The sequence below is a fragment of the Triticum urartu genome, chromosome 3 (assembly GCF_003073215.2).
Source record: "Triticum urartu cultivar G1812 chromosome 3, Tu2.1, whole genome shotgun sequence".
Taxonomy (NCBI): Eukaryota; Viridiplantae; Streptophyta; class Magnoliopsida; order Poales; family Poaceae; genus Triticum; species Triticum urartu.
In genome coordinates, this window is record NC_053024.1 from 655,564,325 (window position 1) to 655,580,666 (window position 16,342).

General features: G+C 40.6%; 1 protein-coding gene and 1 long non-coding RNA gene across 3 annotated transcripts; one reads left to right on the forward strand and one right to left on the reverse strand.

The window, feature by feature from the left end:
* The first annotated feature begins 5,274 nt into the window (after positions 1-5,274).
* LOC125549010 (desmethyl-deoxy-podophyllotoxin synthase-like) lies at positions 5,275-8,700 on the forward strand. The gene is made up of 2 exons (XM_048712515.1): positions 5,275-6,250; positions 6,562-8,700. The coding sequence occupies exons 1-2, from the start codon at positions 5,369-5,371 to the stop codon at positions 7,192-7,194; spliced, it is 1,515 nt and encodes a 504-aa protein (XP_048568472.1). The 5' UTR covers positions 5,275-5,368; the 3' UTR covers positions 7,195-8,700.
* Positions 8,701-14,517: 5,817 nt separating this feature from the next.
* Positions 14,518-16,228, reverse strand: LOC125549011. Of its 2 annotated transcripts, none has more exons than XR_007301216.1 (3): positions 16,019-16,228; positions 15,861-15,917; positions 14,518-14,935 (listed from the first exon to the last, which is right to left on the reverse strand). It is a non-coding gene; the product is annotated as an uncharacterized LOC125549011 (long non-coding RNA). The 2 variants fall into 2 exon arrangements; XR_007301215.1 differs by having other exon boundaries at positions 15,861-15,922.
* Between the last annotated feature and the right edge of the window lie 114 nt (positions 16,229-16,342).

The following is a 16,342-nucleotide window of genomic DNA, read 5'->3' on the forward strand; positions in this document are numbered from 1 at the left end:
GCATCGAAGAGGTGATATATGGTGAAAATTTACTAGAGAAGGGTTGAGGTAGCATTACACCTCTGTTGGTTTCTTCTCTGTTGTGGCATGTCTTCGCAAGAAAAGTAAAATATGGGGGTCCAGGTGACTGAACCAATCTAGGGTAGAAAGGGCTCTGATTATGGAGGGGTAGGTGCATGACACCAGCGGGGCAAAAATAGGGCATCATGTGTGCATAAATTTTATTGCCTGATTGTTCATCTTATCTTTTATCAGTCTTCAGATTTATTGTCCCTAAAGTTTTCTCTAAAAACAATAGACACGAGTGTATGTCATTAAAATAGGAATTGTTAGGATGATAGATAGAGGGAATAACAATGACGTTAAAATAATTCTGAAAATATGTCATTCGTATATCACGGTAAGTTCTAGTCTTAACAAACCTATATTTTTAAAAAATAACCCACTTAGTGCTGATAAATATGATTGTGCCATCCAGTGCATGTCCGAAGAATGGCTCATATTTGTATATAAAACCCTTGATTGACAGAACACGTGTTACCTAGTTTATTTTCTGATAAAGAGAATTTTATGAACTCAAAATGTCATATATATCAAGGCGATACAACCATGAGAGTTATAAACCCGGCCCATATGGTACATGTTTATGCATCTATAATCTTGCATGGACGTGTTTTTTCATTCACTCGCAACTTCTTCTTTTTTAATAATTGGCGAAACATTTAGATCGCTATGGAGCTTCCAAATGGGTCGTCTGCTACATTTCCCCTCTATTTAAACAAAGAATTAATGCCTAAACCTTTCTATGACTATATATGATCACTTTACACTATGATTCCTTGTATATTCTGGTAGCTAGGAATGAAAGAGTTCTACCTACTGTATTGATGGGCGGACAAGAAATGTGTGTGCAGATGAGAGTGGGTGCGCACGTACAAATAATTCAACACTCTATAATATCTTCATGTTTTTTTCTTCACCAACAACTCCAACTTCGTGTATTTCTCTGCAAAGCATCACAATTAGATGAAACGTTTGCAATACATTTCCCTTCTACTTAAACAAATAACTAAATGTCGAAACCTTTCTAGACTATGACCACTAATTTAAACTAGCATGCCCTATATATATTCTGCTAGCTTATTGATGGGCGGCATGTGTATGCAAATGAGAGTGGGTGCGCTCGTACAATAACCCACAGTCAGTAATCATGTTTTCTCTTTTACCCTAACAGCTCTAACGTTTTGAGTTTTATGCAAAGCGTCACAATTAGATGTCACATTGACAACGCAACAAAGCGAAATTTGAAGAAAAAAACCCGCAACAAAGCTACCCAATGGCTGGTTTGCTAAAATTTACTTATAATTATTTTTAGGATAAATTTTCATTCTAATAATTAATTAGACAAAGAATTTGGCTGGGTTTACGTCTTGGGTGCAGTGGTGCAAAGCAGTAAGAACATTAAAAAAAGTATGTTGTCACAAATGAATTTCATAAATAGGACTCACTGTGTAATACGTATAAATAAAGTGACTAATCGCTCCAGCTTGTGGCTGGTTCGGTGCGGAGAGAGCTCAGAGATCCCTCAGCTCCTTATTTATTCGCTTGACAGCAATGCATGTAGAAACACGACGTTGTGCCTGGAGATACCTTACTTTTGTCCCCGCATGCTAGCGGCATGGCTAGGCGTCGGTGCTAACTTCAACAGAATCACCCATGTGTAGGTTGGGCAAGGAAATATGTGAAAAGAAAAATAAGATATCCTGGATCAAGAGAGAAATGATTGGAAGTGTGTGTGTCACGTTTACAAATATTTAGTTACAATACAAAATGCATGGCTCCAGGTTGCAGGTTCTCCGGATAAGATATCACTTTGAACTGTGGCAAGCAAATTAAGGCGATCGAGAGTGGGTAGTAGTTTGATTTGATTCTCCAGATTGATTGGTTATACTATAATGAAGCAAGCAGCACAACACAACACAAAGTACATACACAAACATCTATTCTTTATACTACGTGGCTTGGGCAATATAAAATGCATGGCTCCAGATTGCAGATTCTCGTGTTGCCAATTAACTGATCGGCCGTGTAGGTGCTAAGCATGTTTTCTATTATTGCCCAAGCCACGATACTCTTCCTTTTGTTTCTTAAACTCACAGCCTACGGCAACAAAAGCCTCCGATGTGAGTTATCCTGCATATATAAACCCTCCAAATTCAAACCATTACATTATCACATCTCCACTACGCATAAGAGACTATGTTAAATAGTCTTTTGGATTGTGCAATTAAACAGCTCGCATGGTACCACCCATCTAGAGCCAAGAATGTAGAACATGAAAATCAATCTCAGTGTCCTTCAATTTTAAAACAATCAATTTCCATCGTCCTCTTTTAGTTTCTTTAATCGATAGTTATTCATGCTTTCAAATGCAGATATGAGCCAGCTGGGCTCGGAAATGAGTTGCCGATTGTTTGAATGCGTGACTGTGTACACTCTTTCCTTTTCTATGTTGTGTTGTGACACTCCTTTGAACATGAAACACATAGGTGTGCCAATTACAAAATAATTAGCACCTTACATTGTCTGTGGGTGGGAGCAGCTGGGGTGTCCTCTATGTATTTTCATTACCCTGCCCATTTTTGTAATGTATTTATGTTTATTTATGTATTTTATGTTGCAAAAGAGCGTCTACGTGTTCCATTCATATCACATGAAGGGGTTACAACACACGTAGCATCTTTCTGGAGAAGGGATTGGAGGGACAGCTTGCCCAGAACACTAGAAAAAAAACCTATAAAACAAAAAAAAAGTACAAAGAAGTCCTTCTATGCATCAGCTCATCGAGTCACCGTCTTCAACCTCTGTTGCAGCCGTTGGAGAAGGGAGAAGGTGGAACTGCATATACAGATCTGTGGGGGGCACCATCGGAGACACACTCCGTTTCTATATGCTTAGATTATATCAAGACATGATCAACCACAGATAATTGGCCTCCTGTTCCGCCTTGTAGATAATATTTTAAATTAGTCTCTACTTTTTTTGACCCAGGTACATCCTTGAAGTGTGTACAATGTAGCAGCGTAATGTCATTGTCTTAGCTAAGTTACGAGTTGTTCATGTAAATAAGATAACTATCGCCATTCTATCGAATGATATCAATTGTCACGCATTTGCTTAATGAATATTACTCATCACATATATTTTTCCAAAAGGGGGGAAAGCCCCTTGGCCTCTGCATCGGTCAACGCACACAACCATCATATTGTTGCAAATTATTCAACCTCCATTGTTTTAGATAATAAGGCAAAAAAGACAAAAAAAATCGAGAAAAGTGCTCGGACAATCGAAAATGAATATGATTCAAAAATACATTCATGCTTCAGCAATGCTCTTCTCATGTACATATGAACGAAGGTGGCAAGGGATCACCCTAAGGAACATTTATTGTGTACTTGCCTTCTTGTGATCTATAGATGATATCGAGCGGACAAAAGAACTATACATTGTAGATATGCTAAGTTTGCAAGATGGCCCTAAGCATTTTTTTTAACCCTAACGTTGATGACCACGCTCTATTTCATGCGCGGGTGGGAGGTGATTTGCTATAGCTAGTCCCATGGTCGGTTCCATCTTCCATGTACTTGGGTGGGGTTGGGGGTTTGGAGGCGGGTGTATTCTACTAAATGCGATTAGAGGTGATCCCGCCGTCCTTTGAAACATTCGTATCATATTGCTTCTTGAACTATGTAAGTTGGCTTGAAGTTAAAATTGATGACTTGGATATCTCACAATTATATTTTATGCCGTTACTTATTATTTTATTTCAAGCAACTACTATTACTGGTCTATTGTACATACAAGCAAGTGTGGAAACAAGATGATTTTAGATAAATCAATTTGTTCTGCTATTGGTGGAAAAGAGCCCATAGAATGTAAGCATCAATATCTTATCTAATGTTGTTGGGTATGACATGGCTTTTGGTTAAGGCAAACAATTATTGTGATCTTATTTTGCTACTAATCATGACAATCGCTAGAGACTATATATGCATGGGACCTTTGTTGCTTTTAATTTTAATGAAGAGGAAATATCATGGCTTGATTGAATAAAATGCTGAGGAGAAATATATTCATTCTCAAGTTGGACAATTCTTACATAACATTTTCAAAATGCATGCACATTGTGTTGTTTGAGCTTAATCGCCTACTCCCTCTAGGTAAGGCCTAATATGTTTTTTAGATTTACGTTTACCAGCAATTAGACCAATAATATATGAAATATATTGTACTCCGTCTGTTCCATAATGTAGTGCGTATAGATTTTTTGAAGTCAAACATTGTGAAATTTGACCCAATTTATAGAGAAAGCTATTTATATATCTACAAACTAAATATATAAAATATGAAACTACTTCTTATAATGGATCTAATGACATATGCTTGGCATTCTAGATGTAAATGTATTTCTTCAAAGATTTGGTCAAAGTTTATGAGGGTTGACTTTAAAAAAAATCTATATACACTACATTATGAAACGGTGGTAGTATGCCATAAGGTTGTTTGTAGTGGGGAGTATCATATACCAGTATCATGCATATGATACTAGTGTCCACCTCTGTAGTGCATAATATCATAGGTAGGCATTTTAAATTACGTCATTATTGTTTTGTATGGCACATATTAACATATCATTTGTTATGATATGGTATCGATATGGTACTAACACCTTCTCTTTTCTCACATTTTTGCGGGAAAACCATCAATCTATTCATCTTAAATCATGGCAGTACAACGAACACCAGAAATAATAAAAATCACATTCAGATTTGTACACCACCTAACGACGACTACCAGCACTGAAGCGAGCCGAAGGTGCGCCGCCGTCGCCCCTCCCTCGCCGGAGCCGGGCAAAACTTTTTAGCATGTCACCAATATCTACATACTCGGGATTGCATTAGGCTTCATAATTGAGCTGCTTTCTTTCATGTGTACTCGATCACAAGTAAGTAGAAATTATACTTTGATGAGAGCTATGTATCGACAAGCGCAAGCTATTCATCCATGGTCGACGTATAGAGTCCAAATTTACATTACTTGGATTAGTTCCTTCCTCAATTTGGAGTGTGTTTAGGGAAAACTAATCATGCATAGTCGTCCAGATGCGCGCAGCAGCTGCTGCATGCATGCACACATGCATCATGCTACAACCACCGCATGGAGCAACAAGATTAACTAGGACATCGATCATACCATGCACGCTACAGGGTTAACTTCATGGTTCTTGCTATCCTATAAGTATGCTATCTATCATCGAGCTTAAAGCCCAGAAACAAGCTAATCTCCTCCAGTAGCCAGTTAACTGACCATGGAGGTGTTAAGCATGTTTTCTTTTATTGCTCAAGCCACGATACTCTTCCTTTTGTTTCTTAAACTCACAGCCTACGGCAACAAAAGCAAATTACGCAAGAAGCAGCTGCCTCCCGGGCCATGGAGCCTTCCGTTCATCGGCAGCCTCCACCACGTCTTGCGTGGCCTCCCACACCGCACAATGAGGGAGTTGTCTCGCTGTCATGGACCCCTGATGTTCCTCAGGCTTGGCGAGGTTCCAACCTTGGTCGTCTCCAGTGCCGAGGCGGCGGAGCTGGTGATGAGGACCCACGACCTGTCGTTCGCCTCCCGGCCGAACAGCGTGACCATCGGCATCGTCGGCTGCTGCGGGAAGGGGATCGGCTTCGCACCCTACGGGGACCGCTGGCGCCAGATGAAGAAGATCTGCATCATGGAGCTTCTCAACGCCAAGCAAGTGAAGCGTGTCGAGTCCATAAGGGCCGAGGAGGTGGGCGGCCTCCTCCGCTCCATTGCGGCGGCCTCTGGTTTCGTCAACCTCAGCAAGAAGGCGACGACGCTAGCGAACGACATCGTCGCCATGGCCATGTTCGGCGGCAAGTGCGCAGAGGAGAAGTCCGAGTTCGTGCTCGCCTACGACCAAGTAAGCGAGCTGGTGGCCGGGTTCTTCCCGCTGGACTTCTTCCCGTCGTCGCGGATCGTACGGCGGCTGAGCACCATCGAGCACCGCCTCCGTGGGAGTTATGGCTGCATCCAGCGCATCATTGCGAGTATCGTCGAGAGCCGCAATGCGGAGATCGCCGCCAACGGGGATCAGGAGGATTTCCTGGGAGTGCTGCTCAGGCTGCAGAAGAAGGATTCACTTGCTTTCCCTCTAACCCCGGAGACTATTGGTGCCATCATGTTTGTGAGTACTCCTTCCATTTTGAATAGTACTACGTAGAAGAATAATTTGGCCTCCTACGCTATTAATGTGATTCAAGTAGTCTTGTTCTCACTTACAAGAAAGTAGTCTTGTTCGTGTATGCCTTTGTTTCTAATGAACTCGTGAGAGAGAACTAGTGTTTCCTCCATTAGACTAGTTTGATTGGTTATGTCATCGTCACTCTTATTTCCTTCAACAGTTTGTGTCGTCTTAATCTCCTAAAAGAATATAGTGTCCTAATATATTTTGTTTATAATTTTTATAAATTGTGCATAACATAACTATTGCTTCATGACATATTTGGAGGCGCTACTACAACCTTAGGATCCACTGTAGAGTGGGCTATGTCGGAGTTGTTGAAAAAACCCGAGACTATGGCAAAGGCACAACTAGAGGTTCGAAGCGTTCTAGGTGCACTACGAGGTGTCATCACTAATACCGACCTTGGTGGACTGAACTACATGCGAATGCTTATCAAGGAGGTTCTTAGGTTACATCCCCCCAACCCTATGCTTGTCCCCCGTGAGTCGAAGGAGGACTGTGAAATCATGGGTTATCACATTCCCAAAGGCACAAAGATACATCTTAATGCATTTGCAATTTCTTGGGATCCAAGATATTGGTACAACCCAGAAGCGTTTAACCCAGAGAGGTTTGAGAATAGCAATGTTGATTTTAAAGGAACAAATTTTGAGTTCACCCCCTTCGGGGCAGGTCGTCGACAGTGTCCTGCGATTCTGTTTGGCACGTCTGCCGTGGAGATTGCATTGGCGAATCTTCTCTACCACTTTGAATGGGTGCTTCCTGATGGAGAGAATTCACATTTGTTGGACATGTCCGAGACTTTTGGGATGGGAGTAAGGAAAAAGGTAGAGCTGCATTTGAGAGCTACTCCGTATGTATACTCTGGTTATATATAGGTATATGGACGTGGCTTGTTGCCCCTTGAGATCCCTCGTCATCATGTTCTTCCATTGTACTATTTCAACTTCATAATAAGAGTGGTGTTTACACCAACATGTCAAGTTAGTTTGATTTACTTGTCTAGTGGTTGATGTGGTCGCGTTGAATGTTGTAATAATACCATTGTGATGATTGTGTGAAGTCTCTTGGTGTAGATGCAGATTGCAGTAATATTTCCTTTCCATCAAGTAAATATATGGACACGAAATTTAATGCATATCGATATGTACACGTACAAGTGTGTTGATATATGCTCTAAATTACTCCCTCCGTCCGGTGAAGAGTGTATGTTTGGCTTCAAAATTTATCCATAAAAGAGTGTAATTCTATCTTCCCAATGCACTTTAAAGTAGAAAAAAATACTTCTGTCTCATCACACGGTAATCAAGACCAATAGCAATGTACATATGGTCTTCTTAATTTCTACATGCACTCATTGAGGATTGGGTAATTAAAAGGAGAGAGATGGTGGCTTGCACCTTTCCAATGCAATTTTTTACTCAACTTCATATTTTATCATAAAATTTCTAGATGTACACTCTTCACTGGATGGAGAGAGTATACTGTTAGGTCTAAATATTATGTGTCATTGGAGAGGACAGGCTGGAGTAACTTATTCACCACCTGTTAAGCCGGACGGGTGATATTTGTTGACATCCAATCCCCGGGTATGTGTAAACACTTATCTGGGGTATAGGGAACCGGGTCACCATGCCAAACGATGCATTGTTGTTCACATGGGCAAAAAACCATGCTTAGATGAGTAAATGGGTATTTCAATAGTAGTTGGAGGTTGTGATATGAACCAAATTAAATGTGATGGTTGTAATTTAAACTCTACCACAAATTTTAGGGGGTAATATTAACTTTCTTGTCAACAAGTTGTCCTATTTTTTTCTCCTCTCTTCCATAGAAGCTCATTCTCCGACACGAACCTTTAGGACAGTTGTCCCTGTTCTTGGAGTAGTCTTGGCAAGGACGACAAATGAGCTATGGGAGCTGACTGTCGTGATGATCATGGATGTTTTCTGGGAGTGTCAACGTATTAGAAGGAGCGAAGGAACAGACAACTCAAGGAAGAATGGTTTTAGCTGAGGATCTATTAATCAACAAGGTACGTGTATGTTACCGAAAAAGCAAGGACATCTCACATTGGACTGTCTGACAGTCATTTATTATCTGAAGGCATTTGAATATTTTGGTGTTTGTTGCATCATTTTGAAAGAGATCAGACAAGCATCTATCTTCGGCCATGAAAAACATAAATGTGATGGGGGCTCTTAGGATAGCTGGAATGGCTACTACACTTTCGATGGGACGCCATGTATGATTGTCCGATCCACCGGATCATCGATGTATTCCCCCAAAACATTCCAATTTGAAATAAAGTAGTGTTGTTCTTAAAAATAATTAATAATTTTCTCTGTACCACCGACACATGGTTGACTTATACTATCTCGCGATAGTGGTTCATTAAGCATCCCCGGACTATTGAATACTTAATCACGTTTTCAATTATTTGTTGCATCAATTGGTGTTCTTTTTGTACCATAGAGGTGTTTGTCTTTGTGCTGCCTTCACTTTGTGGCAAGCGTATTGTACTCTGCTTTAGTTAGTACATCAATATACTGGCAAAGATTTGATTTCACTTTCTAAGATTTGATAATCGCATCCCTGTTGGCAGATGGACAAACCGAAATGTGACTCACATGGCCGAACATACGAGGAGCTACAGGAGGTACAAAGTATGTAAACCTCGTTCAACAACTAAACTAATAGTCCAAGAAAAGAGATGTTGAATGATCTGCTTTTGATTATAAAAAACTATATTCCAACTATTACATTTCACCAAATTATCTTTGGTGAAAAAAGACGTTGGCCATATGAATTTTAAAGGAATCACTAACATAGCAATCATCTGTTCCAAACAACTTTTTCCTATTTGGAATCTTATCCTCTAAAATTATCTGATCCATTGTTGCGCCATGAGCTACACAAATATTTGTTTTTGAGAGTTTAGTTATGAACTGCCCACATGTCTTGCAATTTCAGGCTATTTAGGCCCTTGTCTGCCATGTACGTGTACATGCTCTGGACTGCTCTTCTCTTGCCATCCAACACCGAACATTATTCGTCTGGTTCCTCATTTGAGTTCTCATTTTCCATGACTAGCTATTAGCTTCCCCACTCACTAATTTCCTAAACATAAAGAGATGTATGAAACTAGACTTTTAAATCAATTACAGCCAGTGTCGCTAACACGTCATCATGCGGAAAATTTGAGGGACTCTTATGGACCCAACATCATGCCACAGTTTCTTTTGATGAACCCAATTACCCAAACAACATACCGAAAATTCGAGGGGAATATGGATAGAGACTGTTTTTAGGGGAGTTTTATGAACCCACCCATTGTACCCTTTTTTGGATATAGTTGTTTATTTATTTTTCTTTTTTGAATGGAAAGTGGTACATGTGGCTAGTGTTTTTATGCATAAAAAGGTGTTTCCCATCGAGTAAGGTTTCAACGAAAACAACTGTGGCTTCAAGGCTTCAGTCCTTACAGGCACATGTAGCGAAACTTTCTAACTGTCATCGACAAGGTCACACCAACTCTCTGGTAGGGAAGCGATGATAATGGTGCATGAACGGTTCGTGCAAAAGAGTAAGCGTGCACGTGAAATGCACGTCTCATTAGCATTCATATATAGATATGCAAAGCACATATAGGCTAATATTAAAATAAAACTTCATGCATGTGAATTGATGTGAACTACCTAGTAAATATATAAATACACAAATCAAAGTTAGAAACAACATATCCCATGCCTTTAGATATGACTTTCTCATCACTTTTATTGCTGTTATCAAACTGGCCTTACCTCATTAGCACGGCAACCATCCCTTGCTTCCTACAAACAGAAACCGATTCTAGGCAATGTTGTCTTCCTTGTCAAGAAATTTCGTCGGGACCATTACTTCCCCATCATCAGTGACCTCCACTTGGAACTCCAAGTACCCTTTTCTGTCGTCGTACTGGTTGAAGACGTAGTCGCGGCACTCGAGTCTAGCCTTGTAATGTGTTGCATCTATTTCTTGATTCATTCGGAGGAAGGGATTGCTAGCAGAGAAGTTTTTGACGAGCGGGGAAGGGATACTATTCCTCATGAACACGACCACCCTATCCTCCTCCCTTCCTCGTGCCGCCGGGTAAAACCCGCGTGGCAGACGGCGGCGGCGGGGGGATTACCTCCCCTGGCTCCGCAGGCCTTGACGAATGGCGGTGGGGCGCGGGGCGTGCGACGACGGACCTCGTCAGGCGGTGGCGGGCGTTGGGTTCACGGTGGCGCTCCGGTGTGTGCGGGCGGTGGTGGCCCCTACGCGCGATCGGCGGCTCCCTTTCCGACCCGGACGGCGCGGGGGGTGGCGGCGGCCCGGTGTGGCCGGTGATCTGGACGTAGTGGGGCCGGCAGCTCGCTGGTCTGCCAGAGATCCAGGGGCATCATCGTCTCCGAATTGATCTGCTCCGGTTCGTGCTAGCTCCGGTACAGGGAGACTGTCGTCATCTCCCGGTGCTGGCTGCATGGATCTAGCGGCGGCGGTTAGATCCTTTTGATCTTATCTCTGACAGAGAAGGCAGCGATCCGTGCACAAGAAGCTGGATGGAATTCTTCAAACCGATCTGGGTGAAAATCTGCTCTTGGCTAGATGCCAAAGCCGGCGGTGGCGGCGCTCTACGGCTTCGTTCCATTCTTGAAGGCATCGCCATGGAGAAGTTCTAGACTACTATCTGCTACCTCGGGGGGGAACCCTAGATTGATAGATCAGAAGACGGTGGCGCGAGTGTGTCGTTTACTCCTTGGGGGCGTTTTTCTTGGAGGTGTCCGCGGGCTCGAAGGACCAGTGGACGACGTCTTTGGTGGAGCGGTGCTTCATCGTGCACATTGATGGTGACAGATCTCGATGGCATGCCCCCCTAGAGAGTAGGCGTCTGATGTGCGATGATGGTGACATTTCTTTTTCATTTTTATTTTTCTATTTTTGTTTATTTCTCTTCTTTTTTTTCGTTTTATTTTTTTCTTTGTCATGTTTACTTTCCTGATTCATGTTTTTTCCAGAACTTCTTATACATGTTTTCCAAAAAATGTTCACGTTTGAAAAAAAAATCCTCTTTTTTAAAAAAGTATCCATTTCTTCAAAAAATGCTTGTGTTTCCATAAATTTTTTAGCATTTCCAAAAACTGGAGATTTTCAAAAAATATTTCCTAGTTTAAAAAATATTCAAAAATGTACACTTTCGAAAATTGTTTGGTTTTTTCAAATAAAATGTTAATATTTTTCATGAATTATTCGGTTTTTTCTATTTTGTTCCAATTCCAAAAAAAAAATCTCATTTTGCAAATTGCTAGTTTCTTTTATATTTCGTTTGGTTTTAAAAATTGCTAGTTTTTTCAATAATTGACACTTTTTCAAAAAATATCCGTGTATTTCCAACATTGTCTAGAATATCAGAAAATACTCCGGTTTTAAAATTTTCTTGCAAACTCAAATCAAAAAAAATTTGGACTTGCAATTTGTTATTGAAAATGCAGGATTATTGGAAAATTGGAATCATATTTTTAAAACGCATTTTTTTTGAAAATCCAAACATTTTCTCAAAATGCTTTCAATTGTTGGAATTTCGGTTTTCAAAAAAGAAGAAAAAGGAAACAGGAAAGAAAAAGGAGAAAGAAATCTAATGAAGAAACAAACAGAAAAGCGCATTTGAAAATTCAAAACAATGTTTTAGATCTGTAGTGGCTAATAGTTCTTATGATTCGCGTTTCCTAGTTAGACATCGAAGCTTATCAGCTCATCTGGCCAGCGATGAGCGCCCCAGTTGGAGGTGCAGGATTCGTTCCCTCACACGGGTGCATTCCTTTTTCGCACAGTTTCCTCATGACAATGGGCCGGCCCAGTCGGAGGTTATGTCCTTGTGCGGCGTGCGTGAATCGGACGTAGCGCGCGGCCTATAGGAGCCTCGTAAATGAGATATAGACGCGTCCATGGAGATCTATTATGTCTCCCTTACAAGCTGGCACTATTTAGCCGGTCCAGTACTGTAGCAATAGATTTACTATTTTTTGCTCGATGATGGATGCTTGATGAAACAATCCTTTTAATAATTGGGTTGTATGCATGATCATGATGTACAGAGGCCATGCATCCCCTTTTTGGAAAGAAATACGACCAACAAGGCCATGGAAACCTACCGAAAACTCGTCAAATCATGCACACACGATATTATCCCATTAAAGCAAAGAGTATGATGGAACAAAAGATGGTTGCCCGTCCAACATGATAATAAAGCATACTCCACTCATTGATTGGTGGGAGATGTACGTATCTAGCAGCGGACCTAGAGCCTTCATAGAAAAAAGATATGTCTACCACGAACCCAAAACAACAACTTGGATGAAAAAATGTATATCTGTCACAAACCCAAAGTAACGAGATAAAATATGCGCAACTACTACTAAACAGCCCCATAGCCTCAAGGACTACTCACACATATCACATAGATAATCATGAACGAAAGTGGAGATTGATTCCATTACTAAAGGTACAAAACAATCCACATGGTTCTAATTATTATGATAGTGTAGCAAGAATGGAAGAGGCAATCTATGATGAAGATTTACTAGAGAAGGGTTGAGGTAGCATTACACCTCTGTTGGTTTCTTCTCTGTTGTGGCATGTCTTCGCAAGAAAAGTAAAATATGGGGGTCCAGGTGACCGAACCAATCTAGGGTAGAAAGGGCTATGATTATGGAGGGGTAGGGGTACGACACCAGCGGGGCAAAAATAGGGCATCATGTGTGCATAAGTTTTATTGTCTGATAGTTGTTCATCTTATCTTTCATTAGTCTTCAGTTTTTCTTTTCATTTGTTAATATTGTTTCCTAAAGTTTTCTCTAAAAACAATAAACACGAGTATATGGCATTAAAATAGGAATTGTTAGGATGATAGATAGAGGGAATAACAACGACGTTAAAATAATTCTGAAAATATGTCATTCGTATATCACGGTAAGTTCTAGTCTTAACAACCCTATATTTTAAAAAAATAACCCACTTAGTATTGATAAATATGATTGTGCCATCCAGTGCATGTCTGAAGAATGGCTTATATTTGTATATAAAACCCTTGATTGGCAGAACACGTGCCACCTAGTTTATTTTCTGATAAAGAGAATTTTATGAACTCAAAATGTCATATATATCAAGGCGATACAACCATGAGAGTTATAAACCCGGACCATATGGTACATGTTTATGCATCTATAATCTTGCATGGACGTGTTTTTTCATTCACTCGCAACTTAATTTTTTTTAAATAATTGGTGAAACATTTAGACCGCTATGGAGCTTCCAAATGGGTCGTATGCTACATTTCCTCAATGTTTAAATAAAGAATTAATGCTTAAATCTTTCTATGACTATATATGATCACTTTACACTACGATTCCTTCTATATTCTGGTAGCCAGGAACGAAAGAGTTCTACCTACTGTATTGATGGGCGGACAAGAAATGTGTGTGCAGATGAGAGTGGGTGCGCACGTACAAATAATTTAACACTCTGTAATATCTTCATGTTTTCTTCTTCACCAACAACTCCAACTTCGTGTATTTCTCTGCAAAGCATCACAATTAGCACAATTAGATGAAACGTTTGCAATACATTTCCCTTCTACTTAAACAAATAACTAAATGCCGAAACCTTTCTAGACTATGACCACTAATTTAAACTATTATGCCCTATATATATTCTGCTAGCTAGTATTGATGGGTGGCATGTGTATGCAAATGAGAGGGGGTGCGCTCGTACAATAACCCACAGTCTGTAATCTTCATGTTTTGTCTTCTACCCTAATAGCTCCAACGTTTTGAGTTTTATGCAAAGCATCATAATTAGATGTCACGTTGACAACGCAACAAAGCAAATTAAAAAAAACGGCAACAAAGCTACCCAATGGCTGGTTTGCTAGAATTTAATTATAATTATTTTTAGGATAAATTTTCACTCTAACAATTAATTAGACAAAGAATTTGGCTGGGTTTACCTCTTGGGTGCAGTGGCGCAAAGCAGTAAGAACATTAAAAAAAAGTGTGTTGTTACAAACAAATTTCATAAATAGGCCTCACTGTGTAATACATATAAATAAAGTTACTAATCGCTCCAGCTTGTGGCTGGTTCGGCGCGGAGAGAGGTTAGAGATCCCTCATCTCATTGTTTACTAGATCGGGATCGCGTCGTGGCGCGAGGGCGCCGGTCCAAACGTTTGTATGCACATAATAAGAAGCTACGTAACAATGCATGAACATAAAAAGCATGTTTCACGATAGGTTAGCACCAAATATCTTAGGCATGGAAGATACGACAACACGTCGCTTAAAGACAATTTACAACTATGCATAATAACTTTAAGTTTTAGGCATAATGTAGACGTTTAGGTATAGAAGATACGACAACACGTCGCTTACAGACGTTTTAGGCATAGAAGATACGGCAACACGTCGCTTACAGACAATTTACAACATGGGTCTTGCCGTCCTCATGACCAACGCGTTCATACTGAGCCGGTGATAGTCCAAGGTGTGCCAGGAGCATGCCAAGAACTGCCGTGTGTGGGATCCTAAACACTTGCTGGGTGTCCTGCAGTTCCCAATAATATAAAACATAAGGCCTTGGGGAATTGCCCAAAACAATTGCATTACAGCATGGGAAAGGAATCAGAGAAATCAGTTGCGGATAAAAGCAACCATGGTGATAAAAAAGATATGCCAAGCCTATCGTTTAATCAGGATTTTGTTTAGGATGTGCCAAGCATTTAAAAAAAACAGACTATGAATCGGGATTTTGTTGCAAACAGACTGAATGATGGAATGAGAAGAGGAATATATCCATGAAATAAAGCAAGAGAGATAAAGTTGAAAGGAAAGAAGTGCAGAGCTTGCAGGTGAAAACATCATATAAAATGTATAATCACCAATCAGGCAATTTCAAGATATCATGACTTATTGTTGTGATTAAAACAAAGCTAATTGATGAATGATTGGAATCAGCTATTTCACTGATATTCATGGCGTAGTTTCAGTTTTGTGCCATGAAGAGAGGCCGTCGAGTGTGATATCCAGAACAGAGATGACCATATATATCAAGAATGGTGAGGTATGAAGAAAACAAACTCTCTAAGGAACACATGCAGGTAGGTATTTTTTTCCTGCATTCTATTGCTTCTACCTGAATCTCAAGGTATACAGTGACAGCCATGATTAACGGAATTAAGCAACAACGACATGCTCTCTGATTTCAATGTAACATGTTTCAATTCTTCAATAACCCATGTGTTTTATCAAAACAAGCGCACAAACAAGGTAATCATCGAAACAATATTATGTTCTCGGCAAGGCTATGTGCATTCTTCTCAAGTCTGAGATATGCACGTACAGTGGTCTTAGATCAATTGATAATCACCAGAACTAACAACAATACATAGTCTGTGAATCAAAAGTGAGAAAATACCAGGAAGATGATTTGTGTAGTTGCAGGAGCTCAGGGGAAAGGAGAGTAGGCGGACCTGCTGGAGCTCCTTGACTGGCCAGTTGAACGTGCAGCCACAGCCGAGAGAGTGCTACTACCCTACATGAGAGCATGTTAAATGGAAAAAACTCAAATCCCTAACAAGAACTTTTTTTGAAAGATCCATAAAATCCAGATCGGGATAGGGGGACTAACACGAACTCATCCTTCACGCGAGCACCGCCACTCGATGGAGATGGTTGGTACCCCATGCCACTCCACGCATCATCATATTCCTCCTTCACGCGAGCACCGCCGCTCGGCGGCCTCCACATCCGCCGGCTCGGCTCCCTCGGCGGCCGTTGTGCCCCACGCCGACATGAGCACCCATCCAAAGGGAAATAAAGAAGTAGACAACAAAACAAAGAGCTATGTTAATATAACCACATCATTCAATTCACATGTCAATAGGAAGTCTTTCCACCAAGCGGCTTGATACATACAATTAAACTCAGGAAAATAATTTTCACCACTTATAGA